We start from the raw sequence: 15,381 nt of genomic DNA, 5'->3' as shown, positions 1-15,381 counted from the left end.
GAAGGAATTTGTTGGAAGTCAGGAAACCTGCCACATTACACACAACAATAGATTGTACTCTTTTCATACATTCCATAATTACCAAACAAAACACTTTCAAACAATAAATGTTGAAATTGTGTAAACCCATACAGGCCAATGGAAAATGTGAATTGGCATGTTCCTTGGCAGTGGGAGGTGGCGCACCATCGCTATCAATGGGAATTTCAATTGAAGTCACCCCATGCCACCAGGAAACCTACGGGCGGGGGTACGCTGCCCATAGGACCAAAGAATCCTGCCACCAGTGGACAGCCGGAGAATTTCGGCCGTGGTCTTGATTTGGAGTGATGTTTGTTATTTCAGGGCGGCAAGGCAGTGCAGTGGTTAGCACTGCTGCCTCCCAACGCTGAAGACCCGGGGTCGATCCCGACCCTGGGTCACTGTCCAGAGTTTTCACATTCTCTCCGTGTCTGTGTGGGTCTCACCCCCACAACCCAAAAAGTTAGGCACGCTGGGTGAATTGGCCATGCTCAATTGACCCTTAATTGGGGAAAAAAACGAATTGGATACTTTAAATTTATGAAACAAAAAAAAGCTTGTTATTTTAGCTATCCTGTTTGATAGCATGAATATATTGACCCACAAAAGTTTAATTATAATGGCTAATTTTTTGAACAGGTGCTCCAGGGAATAAGAGAGTCATAATTTTTGTGGATGATCTCAACATGCCCAAATTGGACCGTTATGGATCGCAGCCACCTATTGAGCTTCTTCGGCAATACCAGGACTTTGGAGGATTCTATGACAGAGATAAACTCTTTTGGAAGGAAATACAGGTGATGCACGAAAACATACTTTAGCTTTGTACGGTTACAATAAAACTCACAGCCCAATTTGATTTTACTGGTGTAAGTTTTAACTGGTACAAACTTGTACATTTATTTTAACAATGCCGGCTCACACTTGTTAAATTTTTATTTTTTGTGCATTAACGTATTTTGTTTCCCATTCAGTGATGTATGTTATTAATTAATGAACTACAAAAGCACAGGAGGCCCGAGAAAGTAAGTTCAAACAAAGTTTAATTCAACAACCAAAGAAAAGCCCTCAGCGCGGCTTACAGTCCAAAGATACCAATCAGGGCTGTTGTACACGTCGGTCCCAGCTTCTGAGCCCCCACCCAGTAGCGGGAAACTCGTATTCCATGAGTCACATGAAGGGATCAATTGGGGCATCCGTTTGGGTCTTGTGAGGATTATTAGATGAACATAATTCAGTGCTCATGAGTAGACAATTGGTTTACCTAATCTGTAGCATGCTAAGAGAACTCCAAATTCGAGTGCATACTTAAGAAGCAGTGTGGTTACACCATTCTATTGGGAGTACACCTGTTGTTGTGGTCAGTGTATCCAACATTGTGTGACAGGGCTACCACATTCAGGGATTTGAATTAACACTTTATTTAAAAATTGAAAAACCAAAATTAAGGTAAACGTCTGACTATGATAAAGAAGCAGGCTACCTCGCAGCCAAAAGACAGTAATCAGATCTCCCTGGGGCTGGTTTAGCACACTGGGTTAAATCGCTGGCTTTTAAAGCAGACCAAGGCAGGCCAGCAGCACGGTTCAATTCCCGTACCAGCCTCCCCGAACAGGCGCCGGAATGTGGCGACGAGGGGCTTTTCACAGTAACTTCATTGAAGCCTACTCATGACAATAAGCGATTTTCATTTCATTTCATTTTCATTCATTAAAAGCACATTGCCAAAAAGTGAGAAAATGGAAATGAGTGCAAGTCTCCACTGCAGAACATGAACAAATAGAACACAATCAAGCAAAGGATGTGGAACAAGATAATAACAAAATTTCACACTTTTTGGAAAGATTGGCAAATAAGTAGATCTGTAGAAAATAATCCACCGAGCAGAAATATAACATTTCGGCCAATTTGGTAGAGGCAGGCAAGAAACACTGCAATTTAATACAGACATATGAGATAGAAGCAGGGGTAGGCCATTTGGTCCCTCGATCATGCTCTGCCATTCAATAAGATCATGGCTGATCTGTGTTTGTTTTGAATTACACATTCGCCATCTAGGCCTGATAACCTCCGCCTTAAAAACATCCAGTGACCCCACCTCCACTGCCTTCTGAGGCAGAGTTCTAAAATCTCACAACCCGCAGGAAAAAGATTCTGCTCCTCTCTGACTTCAATGGGCAACCGCTAATTTTAAAGCAGTGCGCCCTAGTTTCAGATTCACCCACAAGAGGGAACATCCTTTCCATTTCCACCTCGTCAAGATCATTCAGGATCTTACACGCATTGATCAAGTCACCCCTCACCTTCTTATCTCCAGTGGAAACAAGCCCAGTCTGTCCAACTTTTCCTCATAAGACAACCCACTCATTCCAGGTATCAATCTCATAAATTTCCTTTGAACCGCCTCCAAATGCGTTTACATCTTTCCTTAATAAGAAGCCTAAACCTGCACTCAATATTCATGATATGGTCTCGCCTATGTCCTGTATAACTGAAGCATAACAGCCGTACCTATAATTTAAATTCCTATTATAATAAAGGGTAGCATTCCATTAGCCTTCTTAACTACTTGCTATACCTGCATACTAACATTTTGTGACTCATGCATTACAACCCCTCGATGTCTCTACACCTTGGAATTCTGCAGTTCTCCGCTTAAATAATACTCCACTTCACATTTTCCCACATTATACTCCATCTGCCACTCTATCCATTTATATTCATCTGCAACCTCTTTATGTCCTCTTTGCAACATACTTTCCCACCTATTTATGTGTCATCTGTAAATTGAGCTACCATGCCTTTGCTTCCCTCATCTCCGTCATTGATATAAGTTGCCAAAAGGTGAGGCTCCAGCACAAACCCTTGCAGGATTCCACTCGTCACATCCTATCTCAGAAAAAGACCCTTTTTTTCTGCCAGTCAGCTAAACTTTGATCCATGCTATTATTTTCCGCACTAACCTTTGATGTGGCACTTTATCAAATGCTTTTTGGAAATTCAAGTACAGTATGTCAAGTACAGTACAGTGAACTTTGCACATGACCAGTGGGAGAGAGAGCACATCCACACTCGGAGTGAGACACAGACAGTGTGTGGTTATCGGGAATTTGGAACAGAGTGAGAATTTGGTGCAGAGTGGAAAGAGGTTTTTTTTTGCTTTTTCTCCTTGCTTTCTAACTTTTTCAAATCTTCAGAGCGTGGTCTTGCCCTGCTGCAGCAGTAAAGGCGACAAGAGAGAGTGTTGATTAGCAAGAAATATAAAATGTTGGGAAAGTCTTTGCTGCTGTTATCGCTTCTAGTTTCAAAGCTCTTTTTTGTGGTTTATAATTTGTAGTAATAATCTTTATTAGTGTCACAAGTAGGCTTACATTGACACTGCAATGCAATTACTGTGAAAATCCCCTCGTCGCCACACTACGGTGTCTGTTCAGGTGCATTGAGGGAGAATTCGGAATGTCCGATTCACCAAACAAGCATGTCTTTTGTGACATGTGGGAGGAAACTGGAGCACCTCGAGGAAACCCATGCAGACACAGGGAGAACGTGCAAACTCCACACAGACAGTGACCCAAGCCGGGAATCAAACCCGGGTCCCTGGTGCTATGAAGCAACAATGCTAACCTCTGTGCTACCATACCGCCCTAAGAGCTATATTTGGTAGTAATGAGGACCAGGAACGAAGGGACCTAGAAAATTAGATATAATCTGATATCAAACACCTCACAAAGGTTTAATTTTAAAGCAGGAGAGTTCAAAGCCGTAGGTTGCTCTTCATGCTCCATGTGGGAAGCTGGGAACTTTTCCAGTGCCTGGGACCAGCATGTATGCAGGAAGTGTCTCCAGCTGCAGCTCCTGGAAGGCCAGGTTTCGTAACTGGAGTGATGGCTGGGGACACTGTGGAACATCCATGGGGTAGAGAGCATTGTGGATAGCATGTTTAGAGGTGGTCAGGCAGTCAGTCTGGCAGACTCCACAGGCATGAAGGGAATGGATGACTACCAGACAGGGCAAGAGGGCTGGGAAGGCAGTGCAGGAATCTCCTGAGGCTATTTCTCTGCAAAACAGATATACTGCTTTGGATACTGTTGAGGGAAATTTCTCTTCTATCAGAAAAGTAAGATGAGTATCCAGTGAATCTTTAGATTCATGCCAAATGCCACAAGTGAAGTGATTTGGCCCCTTTTGCTTCACACAGCTGCTCTCATTTTAATTTGCTGCAGGCTTTTGGACTCCCGCAGCAACATGTTTGTTCCATCCTTCCCACTGTGGTGACTGAGGAGAAGCAGAGGCATCTTCAAGGAAAATCCCAATTCATGTTTAATTTAGTATGCTGATTACACGTGGAGATGACACCAAACGTGTTGCTTCTGGATAAACGGGAGAGCACATCTGCTCATGGGAATGACTGTCAAATCACTGGCAGGAGAACGCGATTATACAAAAATCTAAAATTGTAGCAATATCCTTATCGGAGAGTTAGCTAACATTTTATATATCAATCTATATTTTCATGTAAAAATAGATAAAGAACAAAAAGAAATCGGATTATAATATTTGGAAAAAATGGAAAGGTGCAGTCAGTCACTTGTGGCAAAACAAACGGCGACCCTCTGAATTGTGTCCACTGGTGATCGTGATTACTTTAATGCTGCAGCTTTTCAGAATTGATTCAAACAATGCACAAACTTGACAAATCTCCCTAAACATTTTTACATTGATAATTAAGGTTTTTATGTCATTAGTTATTGATCAATGGTAACTCATGATGACGAATGAGGATTTATACATACACAGAACTGCAACATTGTGGTTAGGCTATGGGACTATTAATCCAGAGGCCTGGATGAATGACCTAGAGACACGAGTTCAAATTCCACCACAGCAGTCTGAAAAATTAAATTTAGTTAATTAATTAAATCTGGAAGGAAAAATAACATTTACTATTGGGTTGTTGTAAAAACTTGTCTGATTCATTAATGTCCTTGAGGGAAGGAAATCCACTATTCTTACCTGGTATTACCATATATCCCTGACTCCAGGCTCACTACAATGTAGCTGACTCATATTTATTCTCTGAAAAGGCCTAACCAGCCACTTTCAAGAAGGCAGCTCAACACGAGCTTCTCAAAGGTAATTAGGGTGGGGCAATAAATGTTGGCTTTGCCAATGATGCCCATTATCCTGTGAATGAATGAAAAAAGATAATTGCATTGCCTTGATAATATAAACTTGGAGGAAGAAAGTGATGATATGTTACCATGTGTAGAATATTAGTCATGTATTGCAGTGTTTAACCAGAATAGGTCATTCAGCCCAACAGGCCTGTGCCTGCCTTTACGCTATTTGTTAGCCTCTTGCCTAACTACATTTCACCCTATTAGCGTATCCTTCTGTGTGTTTATACTGATTTCTGAGAAACATTACTGAAGCTGCATTGAGCACTGTATAATGATTTATGCATGACAGACGTCACTGATCGCTGGTGCAGAGTAAAGTAGCGGCCTGTACTGCACACCTTGTTAATAAAGCTTTTTTAGTTTGCCAACCTCCGTGCTTGCCAGCATCAATCTTTGGACACAACGCACAAACTGGCCACAAGGATGTCAAGCAGCACTTGCTAGCCACCAAGAGGAGAAACAAATTGTCGGGAAAAAGGACTTCAAAGAAAAGCTCTCCACGTGCTTTGGGCAGAACAGGTTCGGTGGACATAATCATCACCCTGAGAGGTGATTAAATAATAATTGCAGAAGCAACTGTAGAGTGGAGGTGGTTAAGAAAACAGGCTGATACTCAGATTGTGGCTTGTTTTCCAAGGGAAAAGCTAGGTAGCTGCTGAAAGCACGTTGCAAAGTGTGCATACGGGGAATCTCCATTAGGAAGAAAATGCCCGGGGTTTTGATGCTGTGTGACCCTTCAGCCAAAATGTGGAGCGATTGAGCTTCTGTTCGAAACGGTTTGACTGCCGAGTGCAAACAATCAAAATAGTAGAAGATATTGGGTTTCTATGCACAAATGGGGGGGGGGGGGGGGGGAAATGTTTATTCTCCTTTGAAGGTTGGAGAAGCCAGATACTAAGACATATGAAGAAATAACAAGAGATCCTGCAAGCACAGAATTCACCAAAGCCTTTTGTTCAGAAAATACATAGGAGCAGAAGTAGGCCATTTGGCAAACATAATCACAAAGAGGGAGAATCAAGTGCACAATTCGTGGCATACAATCAGTTTGGTAATGAATTAAATGGTGCAATTTGGGACAGACAGGTCTGGTCTGAGAAGTGAGGCAATACAGAATCGGTTGCTATCCAAGAGTAACCATACTCTTAAAAAGACCATTGAAATTGCTGTATTTATGGAGCTAGCAGTGAAAGAAGCTCAGTGACTGAGTTTGAGTACTCGGGTACACAAAATGTCAGCTGAGTTGACACCTATAGTTTCGAAACTCGAACTCGTACGTGCCACAGGTGTGAGACGACAAGACCTTCAGCTATGGAGTGCTGGTGCAAGGATATTGTTATTTGATTTTGATTTATTATTGTCACATGTATTAGAACACAATAAAAAGTATTGTTTCTTGCATGCTATACAGACAATGCATACCATACACAGGGAAGGAAGGAGAGACTACAGAATGTAATGTTACAGTCATAGCTAGGGTGTAGAGAAAAGATCAACTTAATACGAGGTAGATCCATTCAAAAGTCTGATGGCAGTCGGGAAGAAGTTGTTCTTGAGTCGGTTGGTACGTGACCTCAAACTTTTGTATCTTTTTCTTGACGGAAGAAGGTGGAAGAGAGCTTGTCCAGGATGTGTGGGGTCCTTAATTATGCTGGCTGCCTTTCCGAGGCAGCAGGAAATGTAGACAGAGTTACTGGATGGGAGGCTGGTTTTAGTGATGGATTGGGCTATATTCACAGCCTTTTGTAGTTTCTTGTGGTCTTGGGCAGAGCAGGATTCATTCAAAGCTGTGATGCAACCAGAAACAATGCTTTCTATGGTGCATCTGTAAAAGTTGGTGAGAGTCGTAGCTGTCATGCCAAATTTCCTTAGTAAGTAGAGAAAGTAGAGTAGTTGGCTGGCTTTCTTAACTATAGTGTATGTGCAGAAGCTGAGGAAAAAGAGGCCACAATGAACATACATGCTGGAAGAAAGAGGAAGTTATAAGCAAAATTAATAATAAGCAAGATCAGAACAAAACAGCTTGGATCCAGAATACAAGAAGATGTGTTCATGCGTGCAAAAGAGTTAAGAGGAATGAGATGTTTCATAGACAAAGGACAAATTTTCACTGAATGTGCTTGCCATTGCTGGTGCTACAAATAGATACTGGGTCACTCCGGTGTTGGATGGACAGCCAGTAAGGATGCAGGTTGACACTGGGACAGCAGTCTTGCTGGTGCCAGAGACTATAAGGGAAAACTCAGACATATTCCCATGAAACCTTCATGAATATTGTGAAAAACATACATGAGTGAAGTGGTTCCATTGAAGGTCCGTATTAATGTAGCTGTACAACTGAACGTACAAACGGCAGATTTGCCTTTACCTATTGTAAAGGGCAATTATTTGGCATTGGTGGGTCAAAAATGGTTGGAAAAGATTTAACTAAATTGGACCGAGGTTAACCTGATGACTAATGCAGAATGAAGCCTTACAAAAGTTCTCATGAACCACAACGGCATTTTTATGGAGAGTTAGGAAATATAAAAGACATCATTAAATTGAAGATTAAAGAAGGCTGCCAAGAGAAATGCTTCTAGGCAAGATTGGTAGCCTATGCTATCAGACCAAAAGCAGTGGCTGACTTGGAAAGACTGGTGAAGACTGGAGTCTTGGAATCTGTCAACATTAGTGAATGGGCTGATGCGACCATTAATTCATGCGAAATAGCGAGTAGGTGTAAACTGTGGCTTTAATCGACTAGAACAGAGCCTGCGTGCGACTGATCTGCTAGAGAGAACCGCCGACAGAGCTACTGCTCTCTATACCTCCCCTCGAGTGGCGGAGCCAGGGGCGGAGCCCACAAGGGCACCTATATGATACATCCTATGCAATATCGTACAATGATCCATAGGTGGAGCCCACATGGGCAACAGCGTGATACAGAGTAATACATGGTGACTGGTTAATACAATACGTTCACCACATGGGCTACATCAATCGTGCCAGTTATTAAGAAGGGCGGATCCATGCGCATTTGCGGACACTTCAAAGTTACTCTAAATCCAATATTATGTGCCGAACTATAGCCTCGACCCCATATCGATGACTTATTTACAGGGTCAGCAGGAGACCAACATTTTGTCAAGGTTGATCTCAGCCAGGAATATCTGCAAATGAATGTAGATCAGAATTCCTACGAACTTCTGACGATTGTGACAAAGGTTTGTTTGGGTACCAAAGATTGTGGTTTGATATCACATCAGCTCTGGCATTGTCCCAAAGAGCAATGGACCAAATCCTAAATTGGCTCAGTGGAGTCCAGTGTTACCTGGATGGCATTCTGGTTACTGGTAAAGACGAAGAAGAACATCTTCAGAATCTGGATGCCACTCTTCAAAGATTGGAAGACTATGGATTGAGAGTCAGCAAGGACAAGTGTAAATTCTTCCAGTCTTCATCAAATATTTGGGAAATGTAATGGATACCATGGGCATTCATGAATCTCCTTTGAAGGTTAAGGTGATTACAGAGGGTCCTGTGCCTCAGAAATGGAAACCAGTTGCGATCCTTCTTGGGATAGTTGAACTACTGCAGCAGATTTGTTCCAAATTCGGCGACTATTTAAAAACTGCTGCATAACCTGCTGTACCAAAACACAAAGTGGAAGCTGTCAGATTAGTGCAACAATGCCTTTGTGCAATCAGGGAGGCATTGCTCAAATCTGAAATTCTGACACATTTTGATTCAAACCTACCTCCACAGTTAGTGTGTGGCACATATCCCTATGGTGTTGGAGTTGTGATATCCCACATCATCTTGTTGGGTGAAGAGAAACCCATTGCTTTTGCATCCAGACATTGAAAAAAGCTGAAAGTAACTGTGCACAAATTGAAAGAGGAGTCTTAGGAATTATCTTTCAACCCATAGAATCCCGACAGTGCAGAAGGAGGCCATTTGGCCCTCCAGTGTGCACTCCCTCTCCGAAAAGGCAACCTACCTAGGCCCACTCCCCCACCCTATATCCGTAACCCCATAACCCCACCTCACCTGAACATCTTTGGATACTATGGGGTAATTTAGCTTGGCCAATCCAACTCACCTCCACATCTTTGGACTGTGGGAGGAAACCGGAGCACCCAAAGGAAACCCATGCAGACACAGAGAGAATGTGCAAACTCCACACAGACAGTCACCCAAGGCCGGAAATGAACCCAGGTCCCCAGTGCTGTGAGGCAACAGTTCTAACCACTTTGCCACCGTGCCACCCTGTAAAGAGATTCCACCAATTCTTGTATGGAAGAAAGTTCACATTATTAAAGGACCATCATCCATAAATGACAATTTTTGGATCACCTACTGCAATACGGCATTTGGCAGCAAGCAAAATGCAGAGATGGGCACAGTTTTTGTCTGCGCGCACTTATGCCATCAAGTATCGACAATTAAGTTTTCATTGTAATGCAGATGGGCTTTCTTGTTTACCACTACCAAATAGTTTATCAGCAAGTGGTTTGAGCAGAGGTATCTTCTACTTTGAACAGGTAAACAGTACACCTGTCACTTCAGGACAAGTAAAGATGTGTACTTGGAGTGAGCCAATACTCTACAATGTAATGGAGATGGTGCTAAGAGGCAAGATGACCTGAAAACCAAACTCTGACCTGAAACCTTACTCAGCTAGAAGATTGGAGTTACCTGTACAGTCAGGATGTCTTTGGGGGCTCAGAGTAATCATTCTGCCACCACTGAGAAGATAAGTGTTGGACAAATTACACGGGGACCATTGTGGAATTATGAAAGAGACAGTGCACTGCTATTTCATGTGGCCTGGATTGGTTGCAGGCATAGAGAAGAAGGCTGGACCATTTTCTTCATGGGCAAAGGTACAAAACCAGCCACTGTTAGCACCGCTACATCCTTGGAAATAGCGGGAGAAGGCTGGGAATGGGTGCACATCGACTACGCAAGACCTTTTGAAGGACACATGTTCCTACTCACGGCCAATGCTCATTCAAAGAGGCCAGAAGTCACCATAATGAAGTCAACTTCATCAGAAAAGATTATCGGAGCTGAGCGCGAGACGGCAGCGAGATTCGTCCAGGAGAAGCAAGCGACAACACCAACACCAAACCCATTCGAGTATTGCCCGCTGTAATTGTTTCTCTGGTACCCAAATGTATATTTACCTCCCCAGTCTCCACCCCACCCCCCCCACCCCACCCCCCCCTCCCCCCCACCAACAGTCGCCCACTTATGTGTTGTAAATAATTTTGCCAGGTGTACAGAGTTGCTGCTGTTGAGCTGATGCACAATCCTCTACCAGTTATTACCGATGATGAAACGACAATTATTCAGCATCCCACATATTGAAGCCACCTAAGACAAAATAAATTGTTCAAAAGAAACAACAAGGTCAGGTCGAATGGCAGGAAAACAAAGTAAAATATTGTGTCTTCTACCAAGAAAAAGAAGTTATGGCTACGAGCTACTCTGCAGGAGGTAAAAGGATTCTTGCCATGATCATCACACAGAACGGACCTGTCTCGTGAAGATGTCATCCAGACCCGGGAAGATGTCATTTTCTGGAGGCATGTGGACCAACTGCTAACGGGGAAAACGAAACGTCAGAGATGGCACCTGCAATCAATCTGGGCCGGGATTCTCCCCTACCCGGCGGGGCGGAGGGTCCCGGCGGGATGGAGTGCCGTGAACCACTCTGGCATCGGGCCTCCACAAAGGTGCGAATTCTCCGCACTTTTAGGGGCTAGGCCCGCGCCGGAGTGGCTCCCGCTCCGCCGGCCAGAGCGAACGGCCTTTGGCGCCCTGCCAGGCGGGGCTGAAAGGCCTTCGCCAGCCGGCGGAGATCCGCGCATGCGCAGGTGCGTCAGCGGCTGCTGATGTCATACCGGTGCATGCGCAGCGGAAGGGGTTCTCTTCCGCCCCCGGAGTGGTGAAGGCCGTGGTGGGGTGGAAGAAAAAGAGTGCCCCCATGGTGCAGGCCCGCCCACCGATCGATGGGCCCCGATCGCAGGCCAGGCCACCGTGGGGGCACCCCCCGGCGCCCGCCCGCACCGCCAACCCCGCAGGCGGGAATGGCCTGTCAGCGGCGGGACTTCGGGCCATCGTGGGCTGAAGAATCGCCGCTGGGGGCCCGCCGACTGGCGCAGTACAATTCCCGCCCCCACCGATTCCCGGGTGGCGGAGAATTCGGGCTACGGCGGGGGGGGGGGGGATTGACGCCGGACCCGGGCAATTCTCCGATCCCCCGGGTGGTTGGAGAATTCTGCCCCTGAATTCAACTGTTCAAGGTTCTGATCTGTACCTTCATGAAACCCAGACACCAACAGAACCTATTGAGGAAAAACAACTCCTGAATTTCAGACCAAGCACAGAGTCGATCTCTATTTCCAACGTTGACATTGCTTAAAACAACAACATCAGATGACATTCATACAAAGTTGGAGATGCCAAAGATTCAAACCAGTGCCAAGAAGCAGATGCCTGAGGCTCGCCAACAACCATTCAGAGAAAGACGACCCCCATACTTTCTGATTTACTGATTATTGTTGTTTGATTATTGTTCATGTTACACTTGTTTAAATTTGTTAGAGATGTTCGATTTCAAGGGAGAGAAAATGTTATGCATTTATATTGATTTCTGAGAAGCTACACTGAAGCGGCACTGAGTATAATGAAAGATGTATGATTTTGCGTGACGTCACCTTAAGTGACATCACCGATCGCTAGCAGGGGTAACTGTGCAGAGTGAGGAAGCGGCCTGTACTGAACACAACTCATTAATAAAACTCCTTTAGTTTGTCAGTCACCGTGCCTCTTAGCATCAATCCAGCGGACACAATGTTACTTATTCCTTTATTGCTCACGCTCTTATCTAGATTCTCCTTCTATTCATCATCTCAGCCACTTCATGTGTTGACGACGTCCACGTGTTCACCATACTCTGATGATGTCCTGAATTTTGCATTAAATATATTCATGCCTATCTCATAATTATGACCCCTGGGTTTAGACGCCCCCACAAGTGGTAACATCTTCTCCAAATCCACCCTCTTGAATCGCTCTTCAATTTATTTGTAATTTGTATTTTAGGATGTTACGATCGCTGCTGCCTGTGCTCCCCCTGGTGGCGGACGAAATCCTGTGACTCCCCGTTTCATAAGACACTTCAGCATGTTGTGCCTTCCAACCCCCTCTGAGCACAGCCTGAAGCAAATTTTTCAGGTGAGTAATTTCCCTTGCATGGCCGTGTTAAGAAATCTGATTATTCACAGTGGCACAGCAGAGACAGATGAGCAACTTGGCTTGCATTGATCTGCATGGTTGGTGTTGCAGCTTGTTTAAGCTTTTGAGTTGCTGTAGAGTAAAGGAGACAAGAGTTCTGCTTCTCCACAAAACAACTTCATTACTTTGATCCAACTTCACACACAAATCCCCACCAACAAATAGTGCGACCTGTAACCCCTTTATATACCAGTGACTGCTATTGGATAATTCACATCAAATTAGTATTTAATTGGAAGGTCTGTTAATCCATTCCTAACACAACTATGCAAAAGCCAACCTCGCAAGCTTAATTGAGGAGGTCTCCGAGTGAGCCAACGTAATCATTCAGGTCACCTGTACCTGGCTCCATTTCGATTCCTAATCTTATGAAGTATTTTATATTTGTCATCAATTTGTACAACCATTGTTGAAAACGTGAAGCAGTATTTCTAAAATGCAGCTGACATCCGGTCTGCATCACTCTCCACATATTTCTTCAGCTTTTTCTGTTCCTTTCTGCAATTCAGGCTATTTTGAATGGATTTCTGGCAGAATTTACTATAGGCGTGAAACAATGTTCCATAAGTATTGTGGAAGCTGCTGTTGAGATTTACCATCGAATGAGTGTTGACCTACTGCCTACACCTGCCAAGTCTCATTATGTTTTCAACCTACGGGATTTATCAAAATGCATACAAGGTAAGACGCACCTGTCCTGCTGTCTCATCTCCTCATTGGCTGCTAATTTTTCAATAATGTTCACGGTATTTTGCACTCGCCTCCGTTGAATATTCTGCGCCATTGCACAGTCCACACACTTCAATTCTGATAAAAAGCAAAATACTGCGGATGCTGGAAATCTGAAATAAAAACAAAATATCCTGGCTAAACTCGGCAGGTCTGGATGCATCTGTGAAGAGAAAAACACAATTGACGTTTTGAGCCTGTTGTGGAACAGATTATTATACAAAAGAATCTCCGGAGTCTCAGGTACATAAAGATTGGTTATTTGCCAACACGCTGGGAGAGCACAACCTCAGAGAATGTACCTGAAGCAGGACCCTGCCCAACTGAGAAATCATCGGACATTTATACATTGAGAATCACACGGGCAATTAATTGCTTAGATTTCAACATTGCCTGTTTTAGGTTTGCATTAAATAAATACTTCTGTTTGCAGATTTTCACGAGGCAGGGTACCTGCTACCCCAAGCATTATCTGTCTACCTATCTCTCAGAGGTTCTTCCTAATCACACCCAGGTGCCTGTTGCTACCACACTTGACCTTGTCAGGTCAGGTCTTTGAAGTGTATAGAAGTCACCAGGCATTCAAGACACTGATAGGTCTTGAAAACATCCTATGTCGACTGATACTAGCTGGCTGTTTAATCACGTAAGCATTCAGCTAGTGGTGCTTATGTGGCTTTGCCACATCAGCATAATAGCTGGTTATGTCTGAAGCTGCTTACTCTAACTGCATTGCCCCTTACAATTAGTATCGTTCACAAAATTGACTATTTTGCAATGAGTTTCTGAATCAAGATCATTTATGTGAGTAGAAACAATAGTGGCTCCAACACTATCCCTCATCACTCAGTGTATTGTGTCCTCACTCAACATAATTCATAATGAGTACTATTTGGCCTAGAAATTTGATTGCATTGCGTTAAGTTTACAGGCATAAAACGGGCAACTAATGGTCCCATATGGCAAACAATGTACGTGCACACCAGAAATCCTCCACCTACCATGTTGGATTGGGCTACACCTTAGATGCCAGATTACCTGTAGGAAATAGTAAAAATGGTTTTAGTTGGGGTTAGGGGATTGTTGGGTGTCCTGTGGGGAGTTAAGGGTGTGGAGATAGTCCCATGGCAGGGGTGGTTAGTAGGGGTTGGAGGGAGGACTTGTGGGGGGAGGGGGGGTCCCATGGGGATTTGGGGCTGGGCAGTCAGCACTACAGTTACCCAGAAGTTAGAAGTGTCTTTTATCCTAACTTTACTTGTGTGACTATTACTGTAAAACAGTCAGAACCATTCAAAATTTACCATTTATGGTGCAACACGGTGGCGCAGTGGATAGAACTGCTGCCTCATGGCGCTGAGCTCCCAGGTTCGATTCCGGCTCTGGGTCACTGTCCGTGTGGACTTTGCACATTCTCCCCGTGTTTACGTGGGTTTCGCCCCCACAACCCAAAGATGTGCAGGGTAGGTGGATTGGCCACGCTAAATTGCCCCTTAATTGGAAAAAATGAATTGGGTACGCTAAATTTATAATTTAAAAAAATGATTTACCATTTATGTCATACTTTCGGGTGATTCCCATGGCAGAACAATGGCCAACGGAAGTTTGAACTTGCTTGGCAATAGCCATGCAATCCTTACTTGGAGATTTCCGGAGACTAGTTCCTTAGCACAACTTTGGTGCACTTCCCAATTACACAGCCCTAGAGCCCAGAAGTTATGGACTCTTGTATATATTGTGATTGCATGTTTTGTGTATAAAATAATCAAACACCTAAATTAGACCGATAACATTTTACGCCTTTGTTGCGACATTATGTCTAGATCTGGTTACACATTACGCACTGGCCTCTCTTAGCCTTTTAAACGCCAATCAGACTGCTGTATATTTCCATTATTTTGCATTCCTTGTAGATTTCTGGCATTTGAGCTTTGTTTTTCCTTTACATATTTATTTTTCCTTTCAGGGATTCTTCAGTGTAACCCTGGGACAGTACGAACTGATCAACAAATATTTCGGCTTTTTTGCCATGAATGTCAACGAGTCTTCCACGATCGGCTCATAAACAATGAAGACAAACATTATTTCATCAATATGTTGTGTGAATTGGCCAGTAAGGAATTCTACCCTAGCCACTGTTTCAAAATGCTCAGATGCAATATGTTAA

General features: G+C 43.8%; 1 protein-coding gene across 2 annotated transcripts in view; it reads left to right on the top strand.

The window, feature by feature from the left end:
• dnah6 (dynein, axonemal, heavy chain 6) overlaps positions 1 to 15,381 on the top strand; it is a 389,182-nt gene that overhangs the window by 200,376 nt on the left and 173,425 nt on the right. For both annotated transcript variants that reach the window (XM_038804236.1, XM_038804238.1), the window contains 4 exons: positions 661 to 818; positions 12,297 to 12,428; positions 12,998 to 13,169; positions 15,181 to 15,327. In XM_038804236.1, coding sequence (XP_038660164.1) covers positions 661 to 818; positions 12,297 to 12,428; positions 12,998 to 13,169; positions 15,181 to 15,327 — 609 coding nt within the window. The remainder of the gene's footprint in view (positions 1 to 660; positions 819 to 12,296; positions 12,429 to 12,997; positions 13,170 to 15,180; positions 15,328 to 15,381) is intronic.

Source organism: Scyliorhinus canicula, chromosome 8 (genome assembly GCF_902713615.1).
Source record: "Scyliorhinus canicula chromosome 8, sScyCan1.1, whole genome shotgun sequence".
Taxonomy (NCBI): Eukaryota; Metazoa; Chordata; class Chondrichthyes; order Carcharhiniformes; family Scyliorhinidae; genus Scyliorhinus; species Scyliorhinus canicula.
This window is presented reverse-complemented; position numbering and strand designations above follow the sequence as displayed.